General features: G+C 35.2%; 3 protein-coding genes across 3 annotated transcripts in view; 2 read left to right on the forward strand and 1 right to left on the reverse strand.

Moving 5' to 3' along the window:
- Window positions 1–3229: 3229 nt before the first annotated feature.
- LOC128983588 (ras association domain-containing protein 2) overlaps window positions 3230–15050 on the reverse strand; it is a 144666-nt gene continuing 132845 nt past the window's right edge. Inside the window, exons 10-11 of the mRNA XM_054402923.1 lie at window positions 9491–9588; window positions 3230–6613 (exon numbers count right to left, since the gene is read on the reverse strand). Coding sequence (XP_054258898.1) covers window positions 6553–6613; window positions 9491–9588 — 159 coding nt within the window. The 3' untranslated portion in view covers window positions 3230–6552. The remainder of the gene's footprint in view (window positions 6614–9490; window positions 9589–15050) is intronic.
- Window positions 3275–4835, forward strand: LOC128998004 (uncharacterized protein K02A2.6-like). Its single transcript, XM_054423922.1, has 2 exons — window positions 3275–3931; window positions 4389–4835. The coding sequence occupies exons 1-2, from the start codon at window positions 3275–3277 to the stop codon at window positions 4833–4835; spliced, it is 1104 nt and encodes a 367-aa protein (XP_054279897.1).
- On the forward strand, window positions 4869–5657 carry LOC128998009 (uncharacterized protein K02A2.6-like). The gene has a single exon (XM_054423933.1). It carries the CDS (start codon window positions 4869–4871, stop codon window positions 5655–5657), a length of 789 nt encoding a protein of 262 aa, XP_054279908.1.

Consider the following 15050-nt stretch of genomic DNA (forward strand, 5'->3'; position numbering starts at 1 on the left):
GGTGGAAAAAAATTTAAAATCGGCTCATGAATTTGTGAGGTAATCCCCCCCTTTTTCCCCTACCCATAACTTGTTTTTTAATAGCAAGGTACCCGCCCTTGTGACATATCAAATGAAAAATAAATTTCACCAAAAATCTTCTTTTTTCATGCTCTTTCATTTGATATGTCACAAGGGGTACTTTGCTTTAAAAAAAAAATCAAGTTCCGGGGAAGGTGGGGGGAAATATCTCGCAAATTTATGAACCGATTTTTAATTTTTTTTCATCAAACATTTTCTTTTTTTATGCTCTTTCATTTGATATGTTACAAGCGGGACCTTGCTATTTAAAAAAAATAAGTTGGGGGCAGGGGGGCAAAGGGGGGGAATGTGAATGTAACGTTGAATTCAAAGCAATTGGGCCCCCTACGTCAATAGATGATTCCCGCAAACTGCATATTTCTATCTATTGCGGTTTTTACATAAATAAAGATGCAAGTTTTTAAAAAAACACCCTGTATATATATGTCCGTTAGCACGATAACTCGAGCAAAAATGATCCGATTTTGATGAAATTTGGTACAAACGTGTAAACCTACGTTTATTCGAACGAGTTCGCGATCCAGCATGATCGGACCATGGGAACGGGGGTTTACGGGGGGTTTACGGGGGGTTTTATGGGGTAAAATTAGGTTTTTCCCATTTTTGATCCAAAAAACATAAAATTTAGCAATTTATTTCCAAACCATTTTGTAGAGCATAAAAAAACAAATAATTTAGTATATTGAAGCGCTATTATGCGCCTAATGGTTACGGAGAAAATTCCAAAAAATTGTAAATTTAAAATTCCCATGGAGAATAAGTAAACTGTTGTAGTTTGCTTGTTTATGAACATATTTTGATCAAATTTGGAAAATGTTTTTATTTCTTACTAACTATTAACATTTTACAAAAAAAAAACAGTTTTACCCTCCCTGATGCAGCAAACCTAAGTACTTGTTAAAACTAATTCTATTTAAATCGGGGATAAATGTTATATTTTTAAGTAGACATTTCAGTGTAAATCCAATCAGTCAAATGAAAATTCGCTTAGTCTGCAGGTTTGCTGCGGCGGGGGTATTTTGTATGTTTACTGTTATATTTACATAACAACATATGTTTTATTTACATTTTATTTCTAACATGTGTTCAAATTATTATTTTGTTTACTTATTGAATTGTTTATGTTTACTTACAGATTGTGATTTAATAAAAACTTACCTTCTATTTTCTTATACAAAATGTGAACTTTTATTACTAAAATTAGTGGAATCAACAATGGCGACGAGGATGGGATGGTAAGTAGAAAAGAATTTGACTTATGTCTAAAGAAAAGGAAATTACTAGAACTACGCTTGATCATACTGAAGGATGATTTACCAACATGTGAACATTCTCAAGATACATGCACTTACTACACAGATAAACTTTTAGCAATATGGGCTGAAATTGAGGTTACACAGTCAAATATTGAACTTCACACAAATTCAGTAGAAAGTGAATTAGAAATTTGATGGCAGTTAGAAGAAATATATAGAGAGATATGGACATTCCTTGAAGCAGAAAAGAAGTACGATACACATGCAGCAATTTCTGCTTCTGCAACATGCCAAAATGTATCTAATATTCCTTTCCAACCAGAGGAAAGTTTTCAAAACTTCACTCGACGCTTTGAAAACTACACAAAATTACGGGGAAACTTAAGTCCAAAAGTCAAAGTGGATTTATTTTTACAGGCAATCACCCCACAAATACATGAACAGCTATAAGATCATTGCATACCAGATGACCCACATAACAAGCCATATGAGGAATTGATTCACATGTTAATGGCTCAACTAGAACCAAAACCCAGTATTTGGGCACGTCAGCACAAATTTACGACACGTACCCAATTATGTAATGAATCTGTACAAACTTACGCTAATGCTCTTAGAAAGCTCAGTGTAGAATGTCAGTTTACTTGTACAAGTTGTAATGAATCTGTATCTGAAATTCTACTTCGAATGCAGTTTGTCAGGGGATTAAAAGACTCTGATATACGTCTTCAACTTCTTCAAGATAAACTATTGCAACCGTTTAAAGAAGTAGTCGAAAAGGCTGCTACATTGGAACTAGCAAAAAGTGAGAGCAGAATAGTAAAGACAAATGAAAATCAAGAGGAAGTACACCAAGTATCAAGCAAGAACAAACAGCCAGATAGGAAACCATGTAAATCTAACAATATACAACTCTCTGAGTATCAAACTCGTTTGGAGAAACTGAGAAACAAATGCTATAGATGTGGTGATGATTCACATAGAGCACATCAATGCAAGTTCAAAAATGCAGAATGCAACTCTTGTAAACGTTTTGGTCACTTAGCAAGAGTATGTCTAAACCAAACAAAGAAGTAAAACAATCAGATGAAACCGCAGAAAATTCAAGCGATGATGGCACTCATGAAATTTACCAACTTCATTCAAAATCAAATGACAAGTTTATGCTCGAGGTAAAAGTGGAAGGACGACTCATGACAATGGAGTTAGATACAGGAGCGGCTCTCAGCATTCTATCATATGATACATTTAAGCTTTTAAACTCTCCAAAAAGGATTTTCAAGACAAATGTTCAACTCAAGACATACACTGGGGAAATAATCAATCCAAAGGGAGTTGTTTTTGTAAACCTATAAGTATAAAAGAGGATGTTTGTATATATATTTGTTTGTTTGTTTGTTTGGCAGGGATAAACTCGGACACCGCTCGACAGATTGTAATGAAACTTTCAGGCATTATTAAGCATTCAAGGAAGGTTTGTGTGAAGTTTGGTGCTGATCCAACCTAAAGGTGAGTGAGCGTAGCGAACGAGCTCCAACCTAAAGGTGAGTGAGCGTAGCGAACGAACGTCAACCAGGACGTGATTGAGCCATGCGAACGAGATCATCTTGAAAATTAAACGTAACAGTACTTAAATTATAAATAGTCAAAGGCAAGACAACGTCTGCCGGGTTCAGCTAGTGTTCAGTATAAAGATCAAAGTTTTGTTGGAAAACTGTACATTGTTAACAAGTGTGTAGACTCTATATTTGGAAGAGAATGGATAAGAGAGATTCAACTTGATGCAGCTGACATACATTCATTAAATTCAAGTGAAAACGAAAACATCCAAGAACTAGATGATTTGATACGAAGACATTTTCAAAGAAGCATTCAGGGAAAAGGGTCATTTTAATGTAAAAGACGAAACCCAGCCAATTTACATCAAACCTAGACACATGCCATATGCATTACAAGAAAAAGTAGAGAAGGAACTTGAAAGACTGGAGACTTTGAGTATAATCACTCGTGTCGAATCATCCGATTGGGGTACACCCATTGTGCCGGTTGTCAAACCCAATGGTTCAGTCAGAATATGTGCTGACTACAAGGTGACTTTGAACAAAGTTATTAAAGACGAACATTACCCTATACCTCGGATTGATGATATCATGCCAAAGATGCATTGTGGAAAGATATTTTGTACTCTTGATATCAGTAACGCATACTTGCACATGGAGATGGACGAAGACAGTGCCACCATGCAAACGATCAGTACTCATAAAGGGCTGTTTAAAGTGAACAGATTAATGTTTGGAGTAAAAGTGGCACCCTTGTTATGGCAAAGATTCATGGACAAAACATTACATAACTTAGAAGGCGTACAATGTTTCTTTGACGACGTAATTGTCCAAGGATCTAACAGGGAACAGCTTCTTCGCCGACTGGAACAGGTGTTTGAACGATTGAAGTTAAATGATTTGAGGTTAAATAGAGAGAAGTGTAAGTTTTTCCAGAACAAAATTGAGTACTTAGGTCATGTGATTGATAGCAAAGGACTACACAAGTCAGATGCTAAAATACAGAGTATTTTAAAATGTAAAAGACCAGAGAACGTAACTGAACTCCGAACTTTCCTAGGCCTTGCGAATTATTACAACGAATTCATAAAGAATTTGGCTACACTGCTACATCCTTTGAATCGGCTGCTACGAAAAGGAAACACTTTTACATGGAGCTCTGCTTGTGAACAGAGTTTTCTGAAGATTAAAGAAATTATTACAAGTGATGACGTGTTGGTACACTTTGATCCTAGCTTGCCACTGGTCTTAGCTACTGATGTTTCGCCGGTAGGTGTAGGAGCCGTTCTTTCGCACCGCTATAGGGATGGAACAGACAGGCCAATTGCCTTCGCCTCTCGATCTTTATCAAAATCAGAACAAAAATACTCTCAAATCGATAAGGAAGCCTTGGGAATATATTGGGGCCTGAAAAAGTTTTACCCGTTTTGTTATGGCCGCAAATTTACTTTGATCACTGATCACAAACCGCTGGTGTCAATTTTTAATCCAGCAAAGACCTTACCAACAATCACGGATATTCAACTATGCTCACTTTCTCTCCGGGTTCGACTATGACATAGAGTACAGACAAACGGCTCATCATTGCAATGCAGATTATCTCTCTCGATTCCCTATCGAAGTTGTACAAGAACATTCTGTAGACGACCTCTCGAAGTACTACATAAATCAACTGGAAACACTCAATATCAACAGTACCGTGGTAGCTAAGGAAACTCTCAACGATGCTGTTTTGGGTCCAGTCCTACAGGCCTTGAAATCGGGACAATCTGTTGAACAATACGGATTTCACGATAACGAGCTGTCCATTCAAGATGATTGTGTACTGAAGGGCTGGAGAGTCATGATACCTCAATCTCTCAGACCTCATGTGCTTCGAGAACTACACGTAGCTCATTTAGGAGGAATAAAAATGAAGGCTTTAGCTCGCAGTTTTTGATGGTGGAAAAGTATAGACAAGGATATTGAAGATATGGTAACTGAATGTCGACAATGCATTGAAAAATGCAACAACCCGAGAAAAACTATCCATCCATGGGAACAACCTTCTAATCCATGGGAGAGGGTGCACATTGATTTCTTAGGACCAACAGATGGCCAACAGTACCTGATATTAGTGGATGCCTTTAGTAAGTGGGTGGATGTGATACAGACGAAAACAACTACAAGTACATGGACAGTCCAAGAATTACAGAAAATCTTCTCAACTTTTGGGTTTCCTCACATCTTAGTTTCAGATAATGGAAGACAGTTTGTTTCTCAAGAGTTCAAAAACTTCATGAATGAATGTGGGATTATTCACAGAACAACGGCACCATACCATCCAAACTCAAATGGCCAGGCTGAAAGGTACGTGCAGACTGTCAAGAAGGCGCTAAAATCCATGGAGGGAGAAAAGGGTACACTGCAAAATAAAATCCAAAGACTTTTAATGCAACTCAGGCAATCCCCGAATTCAACAGGTACATCAGCATATCACCTAATGTTTGGAAGGAGTGTACGAACAAACCTCGCAATAATTGTTCCAACATTAGAACCGAACAAATATCAGAAGAAGGGAGTCCAAGTCGGTATAAAAAGGAATTTCAAAGTTGGAGATAAAGTGCAAGCACGGGAATATGTCAATGGTTCGTCCAAGTGGTATTTGGGCCATATAACTCAAAAGCAAGGACATGTAATGAACGTAGTTCAGCTGGAAGATGGACTAAGAAGACATGTTGACCAGCTGATTCTTCGTAAAGTGCCGCAGCACAGTAAATAGAGGAGGAGGTGTTAACATATGTTTTATTTACATTTTATTTCTAACATGTGTTCAAATTATTATTTTGTTTACTTATTGAATTGTTTATGTTTACTTACAGATTGTGATTTAATAAAAACTTACCTTCTATTTTCTTATACAAAATGTGAACTTTTATTACTAAAATTAGTGGAATCAACATTTACCATTTTGTGAGTAACAGTATAAGCGTAAATATATGTTTTATGTGACGTTTCTTTTATTTACTTTCCGTAAATATAATAACACATACAATGCTGATCAAGAAGTTATTTATTTTCTAATGTCTATTCCCTAACTAAACAAAAAGCGACAAACATTCCAATACAGTAAACATGTTTGTATATTATATTCAAGGGTTTTATTTGTCCTTTAAATGTCTAACTGACAAGATAATCTTCTTTCATGCAGAGTTTTTATCAGAAAGTCGTCCTTCAAAGAATCTATGCAACTGAATGACAGTTTTAAAACTATCTATTATATTTTTAATGAATATTAACACTTATGTGTCTATAAAGTACTCAAAGTGTAAATGTTACCTTTGATACAGTAATTAGACAATTTAAACACATTTGAATCCAATAACAAACAAAATACCAAATATTTAGAAGTAACAAAGGGTTGTTATGAGAGCTCCAAGATCAAGTTTTTGTTCTAATCAAAATAATAAAATTAGTGCCAAATTCATGAATTAAGAAGTTTATGAAGAATTCTTTTTCCCCTTAGACCTTCAATATGTGATGTAAGATGGTTTTCTTACCTTATCTAACCATTCTTATTGATTATTTAAAACTATCTACTTTATTGCTCCAGTACTTAAAATTTGTTAACCTAGTTACTACTTATTTTAGTATACATCAGTAGAGATGGATTTTAATCATAACCTGACTTTCAACTGTTCCATTCGTTGCTTCATACGTTTCCGCATTTCCTTATACCTAAAAACATTCAAATTTCAAACTTACAAAAGAAAAATCAGGTTTAAAAATTTTAAAAGTCGTCAAAATTTCATAATGTTGGAAACTAAACATGGTCTCTAATGATGTGAATTAAATAATACTAGAGGTCGTCCAATGGTCGAAAACTCAACCAAAAATATGTAATGTACAGAATTCTATATTTCCACCCACACTGAAAAAAAAACATGTGATAGGGATTTGTTTTGAAAGTGTCTTGAAAAAAGCATTTTGTATCAAGGGCTGTAAAACAATATTTTGCCTATGTGGCAACATGATGTGAATGCCGTCGTATCACGTTGTGTGGCTTCGGACCGGAAGTGTTTCCCATAGCAAAATCTGCAATGATGCTTGTGCTTAGGTAGGAAAAGAAATGGATAGGACATGGACTCTGGACAGGAAATTTCTGGTTGGTTGCAATGCACGCTGAGTCAGAAATTGTTCGACTGCCTGCACATGCACACTCTCAAAAGAACTCTGTTCATGTCCCTAAGGTGTAGCCTTAGTGATAGAATATTTCTGTGTCGTTTCCTCTCCTTTTCCATTCCCTTCCTTTTCCTGACTGTAACCATTACTTGGTCTGTATAGTTATACATGGTGTCTACTAAACCTGGTTTGAAAAATTCAAGGAGTTTTCCAGGAGAATTCAAGACAAATTCCCGAATTTTAAGAACTACTATCGGAACCCGTTCAACTAATCGCAACCCGCTAATAATAATTTATTATTACTATTAATGATTATTTTAATTTAAAACAAAACTTTTCCAAAGAAAAATATTTTATACAACATAATAAAACAGTAAAACTAATAGGTAAGGCGACACCAGCTATCATCTCCTGCGATCGTGGGAATACCGGTGAGCATATCTTGCAGTCTCCTCAACACAGGCAACCGATCGCGGCAAAACAGGTTCGCATATTTTATTATTTCAGCGACACCGATAATCGTCTCCCACGATCGCAGGAATACCCGTGAGCATATCCTGCGGTTTCGGCAACACCGATAATCGTTTTCCGCGATCGCGGCAATACCCGTGAGCATATCCTGCGGTTTCGGCAACACCGATAATCGTTTTCCGCGATCGCGGCAATACCCGTGAGCATATCCTGCAGTTTCGGCAACACCAATAATCGTCTTCCGCGGTCGCGGCAATACCTGTGAGCATATCCTGCGGTTTCGGCAACACCGATGATTATCGTCTCCCGCGATCGCGGCAATACCCGTGACCATATATCGTGGTTTCGGCAACACCGATAATCGTCTACCGCGATCGTGGCAATAACCGTGAGCATATCTCTAAATAACCGTGAGCATGACTCTAATGTTTTGTTTTCAGGAAAATCCAATTTAACTATTGAAAAATCCTCAAACAGGAGTCTCCTCTCTATAAAAAAGTTTTTGGATGAAAGAAATCTGCTTATCAGCACAACAAAATCAAATCTAATATCCTTTTCAACTAAACAATCAATAACAGCATTTGAACCTAATATTTTTATAAAAACAGACAAAATTGATCAGGTAAACCAAACAAAGTTTCTGGGACTGGTTATTGATGAAAATCTATCTTGGGATAATCACATAAACTATGTAGTAAATAAATTATCATCTGGCATTCATGCCTTGCGGCTGATGTCCAAGGTTGGCAACTTGGAAACTCTTAGGATAATCTATTATTCTCTAATTCATTCCCACATATCCTATGGAATCGCCATTTACGGAGCAACAACTAAGGCAAATTTAGATAAAATACTTATAAAACAAGAAAAAGCTATTAGAGTGATCATGAAATTAAAAAGAACAGATTCAGTTAAAAATATCTTTCCTGAATTGGGTGTATTAACAGTTTACAGTTTGTATATATATGAGACAATAATTTATGCAAAACAATTTCATTTATTATCCACTGCAAGTAAATATAACACACGCTTTCAAATTAACCTTCCTAGACATAATTTAGAATTCTATACCAAAAAACCTTCATATGCAGGCTTAAAATTTCTTAAAAAATTACCGATTTCACCTAAAAAAGAAAATAATACAAACCGATTCAAAAGCCTACCAAAAGACTTGTTGATAAGAAACCCATTTTATTCCATCAAAGAATTTTTAAATTGTAATCTCGAAACGACCATTTGAATTCCAGTTACTACCTAGTTTTACTCTAACGTAACCTTCTAATATTTTGTGATTTTTTAAAGTTATAGCACTCATTTTTAGTTTTACTATATAAATCCTTTGTGAATGATTTTAATTATTTAGTTTATAATTTTTTGTTTATGTTAGTTTAATGACGCTATTCAAGACATATTGTCTAAACTTTGTGAATAAAGAATATTTGATTGATTGATTGATTGATTGATCCTGTGGTTTCGGCGACACCGATAATCCTCTCCCACGATCGCGGCAATACCCGTGAGCATATCCTGCGGTTTCGGCGACACCGATAATCGTCTCCCGCGATCGCGGCAATACCCGTGAGGATATCCTGCGGTTTCGGCGACACCGATAATCGTCTCCCACGATCGCGGCAATACCCGTGAGCATATCCTGCGGTTTCGGCGACACCGATAATCGTCTCCCGCGATCGCGGCAATACCCGTGAGGATATCTTGCCGTTTCGGCGACACCGATAATCGTCTCCCGCGATTTCGGCAACAAAAGCAATAGTGTTTGGTTAGCCGACGATTCCGATGACCGGGCTGTGGATTCCCGGAGGTTCGGGTGGATTCCTGGAGTTTTCCAGGACATTTCAAGGTAGGATAAAATTCTCGGAGTTTTTCCGGTTTTCCCGAATTTCCCGGAGTGTAGACACCATGTTATATATATTTTTCCTCTGAATATTCAATTGTTAGACTTACTTGGCTTTAATTCTCCGAACTTCCCTCTCCTCTTCATATGAATATCTTTCCAGAATAGCACGTAGCTCGGTAGAGGTGAGATTAAGAAACTGGGCAACCTGAAAAATATGTTAAGTTTTTTTTAAATTTATTTTTATATTCACTAAAATCATATTTATAACTATGTGTATTGTAAGTTATTACTATCAATCTTCTATATATTAATAGGCAAGCATGTTTCTTTAAAACCTTTTATCTCAGCTCGTGTTCATCACAGGGGAAATCTATGAATACTATTAAAAAGATATTTTCCTGTAGATGTGAGAATACCTTTATAAATTAAAATAGGCGTAAAATAAGCACAAAAAATGAATTTAAAATTTATAAAAATTAACATGGGTCTAATGGGTTGCCATGATGGTGACAAAATAACAACACAATATAAACAAAAACAACAGAAAATCAAAACAAATTGAAGAAATTCTAATCACGTGTTTTATTTTCTACAGTGTGGGGTGAAAATAGAGAAGTCTGTTAGTACATTACATATTATTGGTTGAGTTCTCGACCACGGGACGACTTCTAGTTAATATTATTTAGTAAATAATTTTTTACTTGTAGCTATTTATGACAGTATTTATACCCAATTGACCTTCTCCAATATTTATCTAACAGAATGGACAGTCTAAAAAAACCAGACTGATGTTCAATAATAAATTCTAGCAATAATACAGTAGTACCTCTCTTGTCAACACACAGTTAGTACAAAATCTGTGAAGAATTGAAGGTCTACTGATACACAATTTCAGTTGATGTCCAACCAAGCTTGAGTGAACAAAAATGTATCTATCTGTTGGTGACTAAAATTATTCTGTGCTATAAGTTGACTGAAAATAGTTGGTTTTAATCATGTGATGAAATTTGCCTTGACATTTTAATTTTAGTTTATAAACTTTTCCTATGCAAAGTGTTTTGACTAAACTACGTTTTGGGATGTAAGGAATCTCGTCCCGTTTTTAAGTGACTAACTATTACATCTGCCTAAAGCCCCTGTCACACGGGGCTTGTTTTAGCAGCTAGTTCTCGCTGCGAGCTCCAGCAGCTCTAGTTGCTGGTTCTCCAGCATGCTAGTAGTCCTGTGTTACGAAGCTGAGGAACTAGCGCTACAAGTCTTGTGTTGTGATTTGCACTGTGTGTGTAGTCAAACAAAAATAATGTCCTCTTTTGGCATTAGACGTGTTGTTTTTGTTTATAATTGTCTATGATCAGCCATCATAAAAGTAAAAAGAGTGCAAGGCAAAAAATGCAATGTTAAAATATAAACTATTTATTATTATTTTTTACCTACTATGGGCTTGTAGATTAACAAATGAAAAACAGATAAGTTGTGGTAGGCCTATCACAAAAGTTTGTTATCTTTTACCAACACAAAAAAAACACATTCAATTAGTTTAAATAGGTGAGATATAACAATAATTGTTACAATGGCATTATGAGAATACATGAAAACATATTTTCTTAACATGAAGTTTAAAATCTTTTCTTAATTAATTGAAATTACATATTCAATTAATTTAAATTTGTTGATTTTTATTATTGCGAGAACTAGCACGATACTGTTGGCTCCGGTCAGACGGAGCTGGAATGGCGCTAGAGACCACAGCTGGGTGGTCACATGATCTGCTAGTACCTATTCAAGCGCTTGTAATATTAAACTGTTTAAACCCTCCAGCGGATGTCTTCCTCCTTGACTTGAGGTAACATTCTTGTCTTCCTTTGCATTGATTCCAGAATCAATTCTGGTCTGTCAAACCGCATTTGTTAAGTGGAAATCACCGTATTCACATTTTTGCCACAAACAAGTAAGGGCCTTACCATTTTTAACCGCTTAAAATCCAGCCACGATAATTTTTTATACTACCTACGACAGTCAAGGAAGTAACTGCCGTAATAACTAGCCTAAAGAACAAAACTCCTCTGGTTATGATAACATAATAATGGATTGTGTCAAAAGAATTGTAGATGTAACCTTAGTTCACATTATAAATTTAAGTTTTGTAAATGGTGTTTTTCTGCATAAATTAAAATCAAGTATTGTAGTTCCAATACAGAAAAAAATAGCTTGAAACTTGACAATCTAAGACCAATAGCTCTTTTGTCTGTTTTTTCTCTCAAATATTTGAAAAAGTTTGCAAAATATGTTTGTTAAAATAAAATTTTTAATAATTTAAGATTTTTAGTAACAGACAATTTTGGGTTTATTAAAGGTAAATCCACAGAAGATGCTTTGATTACAGTTACGTACAAAATTTATAGCAACTGCAACTTAAATTTAAAGACCACAGGGCTGTTCATAGATTTTAAAAAAGCTTTTGACTTTGTAAATCACACAATAATTCTTTGAAACAAATTAGAAGCTGCCGGTATCAGAGGTGTGGCCTTAAATTGGTTTAAAAGTTAGAGGAGCCAACAGGTAAGAATTAAAAACAATGTCAGTAAACCCCACATTGTAAGATCGGGTGTTATATATACACCTTCGCAAATACAGTATCTGACAGTTTCAAGCCAAAACAAACGCTTCGCAATTAAATGTCATGCCACCCCATATGTTAGTCCATATGTTAAATCCAATGATTAAACTAAAAAGGCTTTATAGGCCTACTATGAGAAATAGATCTATGAGTCATAGCCCTAAGGTAGGCCTATAGTTGAAAGTTACTTTCCACAATGGTTAAAAGTATTTAAAGTACTACCTCAACCTCACCATTTAACACTTTATTCGGGTTGACATTTTCATTATCAAAGGTGCTCAAATTGTCCTTTTCGTGACACTAAGAAATAAGGACATTAATGTGTTATAAACAGACATACACACAAAAATACAGAACTTAATTAGGGAATTTGTTACGTTTTAAGCATAACAAGTACATATAAAATTAATATTTGAAATCTTTGTCAATGTCATCAAATTTTATCATAACAATTTATATTTGCTTGGACCGAAGATGACGCGAAATGCTGTCGAAATGAATGCTTACTATATGAAATTAAGTAGGCCTACTATAGACGATTTAGATTGGTAATTTATGATACAAATTACCAAAATAGGCAATGAACTATTAATACATAACAACGTAAATCGTAAACAATTCACGATGGTTTGCTAAACAAATGTTTTACTTAAATGAGTTATCATTTTCTTAGCATAAACTAACATTTTGGAATCCAGACAGAAAAAGCAAAACTTATACAGTTAAGACATCAATTAAACTGAATAGGACTGTATAAATAAGGTGCAATACCAACAATAACTAATTTGTAAATTACAGTGATGTGTTGGTACGTAAAAATTATTCTTGCTGCTACCAATGGTTCTAAGGAAAAGAACCAGTACCAAAAATCAACGTTTACAGTGGGACCGCGTCTCGTTGTCCCTCCGTCTCGTTGTCCCTCCGTCTACTTGTACCTCGAGGCCTAGGGACAACTAGTCGTAGGTACAACTAGACGTAGGTACAAGTAGACGGTGGCTCACCCGACTAGTTGTACCTGCAGATTTTTAGGAGGTACAACTAGACGTAGGTACAAGTAGACGTAGGTACAACTAGACGTGTATCCCACCGACAAGTAGTATCACCTAGCTTGTACGGATGCGACCAGTTGTCCCTACGACTAGTAGTCCCTACGACTAGTAGTCCCTACGACTAGTGGTCCCTCCGTCTAGTAGTCCCTACGTCTAGTTGTACCTACGCGTATTTTGCGTCCTTATAGTCTAGTTGTATCTATCCTTCAATTCGTTACCCTGTTTAATTGATTACTGCACGATTACTTTTTAATAATACCCTTAATTAAATCAGGAACTGCAGTGTTCCGAGTCGATTGAGTATGATTGGCAAATATTTTTCACTGCAATACGATGTTTTAGTAGTTTTACAGACGTTAATTGGAGGCTGAAAGCTACGCATTGCTGTCCAGGGTCGAAATGGCAGCTATAGTTGTGATTAAAATTTTCCAGCCCTGGTACCGAAAATCGCTTATTTAATTAAAACATTTATATATATCATTAAATATACAAGCAGTATATCCCTAATGAATTGCAATAGACCGCTGCCCAGCAATTATGTATTACTATTTTTGCTGATTCCTTTAAATATTTTTTCACATAACCTTAAAGTATTTGCATTGATTAGTGTGCATATCTTATAGTTCACAATGGATTTCCCAGTGATCAATGAACAATGAAGTGTACAATGAAGTTGAGGTCCAGCGGTTGAAAACTCGACAAAAACTATGCAATGTACTACACATACTTCTCCATTTAACATACACTGTAAATAATAAATGTGATTGGAATATGTTCCATTTGTTTTGATTTTATTTTCATAATTAGTTGTTATTTCGTCACCAGCATAGCAACCCGTTAAACCCATGTTAGTTTTAAACATTTGTAATTATTTTTAATTTATAAAGGCATTCTGTAGGAAAATACATTTCCACCGATATGCGGATATTTTCTCTGTGATGTTCACGAGCTGATAAAAAGGTTGTAAAGAAACATGCTTGCCTACATTATTGATATATTTTCTCAGTTTTGTATAGTTTGGTGAAAAACAGCAATCGTACCACGGACCGATTTCATCTTCGTCTCGAACTTAAAAATGATCCCGACCTGAAAAAAAGTCATTTTCGGCCCTAGGTACGAAATATACTCTTAAACTATCGTAGGCTCGGTGGATACTAAACTCTATCTTGGAATTGCATACACTCGCTCCTATCTTTAAGTTTACGTTGTTGCCATACAATAAATGTATAAATAAACACAAAAATTCACAAGTTTTGTTGTAAGTACCTATATCGTGTATAAATAAAAACATACAATAGCATCATGTGTATGTGTATTCTGTAAAACTTTAAACAAATATTAGTAAAATAGTTTTCAGGCAAACTATTGTTGAATGAATTAGTTTTAAGTTGTTAAATTAACCTCGACCCATGCTATATGTTTAATGGAGTTTGTCCGGCAAAATACCATAGTAAAATTAAATCAAATAAATAAAATCAAAAGCAATTCATAACAAAAGAATAATAGATACAGAATGAACGTAATTTCTGAAAATCGACAGGGCCCACATATGCGAAGCCTGTGCGTGGGGACCGAGTTGACTCAATAATTGGCAATTTGTCATAGTCTTGTAACACAATTAACTACCACTATTATAATTATCAATACATTTTCTAAGGAGAAACAAACGTCCAATTATTTCTAGGCAGCCACAACAGATACTTTAGAAAACTACGTTATAAGAATTAGAACAACTCAAAAATTAAATTGTTAACATGATTTGTTTAGCCTAACGAAGAAAATCATATACGCCGATGCTTGATGGCAAATCTGTGCGTGCATACCTTTAATTTGAGACCTCAATAATAAAAATGGTCGGGTAGCAGAGCCAAACGAATAACCCATTTTCTTAAATTTATAAGATTATTTAATTATTTATTTATTTTACTTGACTGTTAATACCAAAGCATAAGCTTCAACTTCGTGTAGATATTATGCGTCCAGATTACGAATAAACATAAA

This window comes from Macrosteles quadrilineatus, unplaced genomic scaffold (assembly GCF_028750875.1).
Source record: "Macrosteles quadrilineatus isolate MER2022 unplaced genomic scaffold, UCM_ALF_1.0 Scaffold_1__1_contigs__length_201487025, whole genome shotgun sequence".
In the NCBI taxonomy this organism is placed as follows: Eukaryota; Metazoa; Arthropoda; class Insecta; order Hemiptera; family Cicadellidae; genus Macrosteles; species Macrosteles quadrilineatus.

Excerpts from the sequence above, each read along its gene's own strand:
- LOC128998004 (XM_054423922.1), top strand. The coding sequence starts at position 3,275 with ATGCCATATGCATTACAAGAAAAAGTAGAGAAGGAACTTGAAAGACTG. Across the intron at positions 3,932-4,388 it reads AATGTAAAAGACCAGAGAAC|CAAAGACCTTACCAACAATC; the intron begins GTAACTGAACTC and ends TTTTTAATCCAG.
- LOC128998009 (XM_054423933.1), top strand. The coding sequence starts at position 4,869 with ATGGTAACTGAATGTCGACAATGCATTGAAAAATGCAACAACCCGAGA.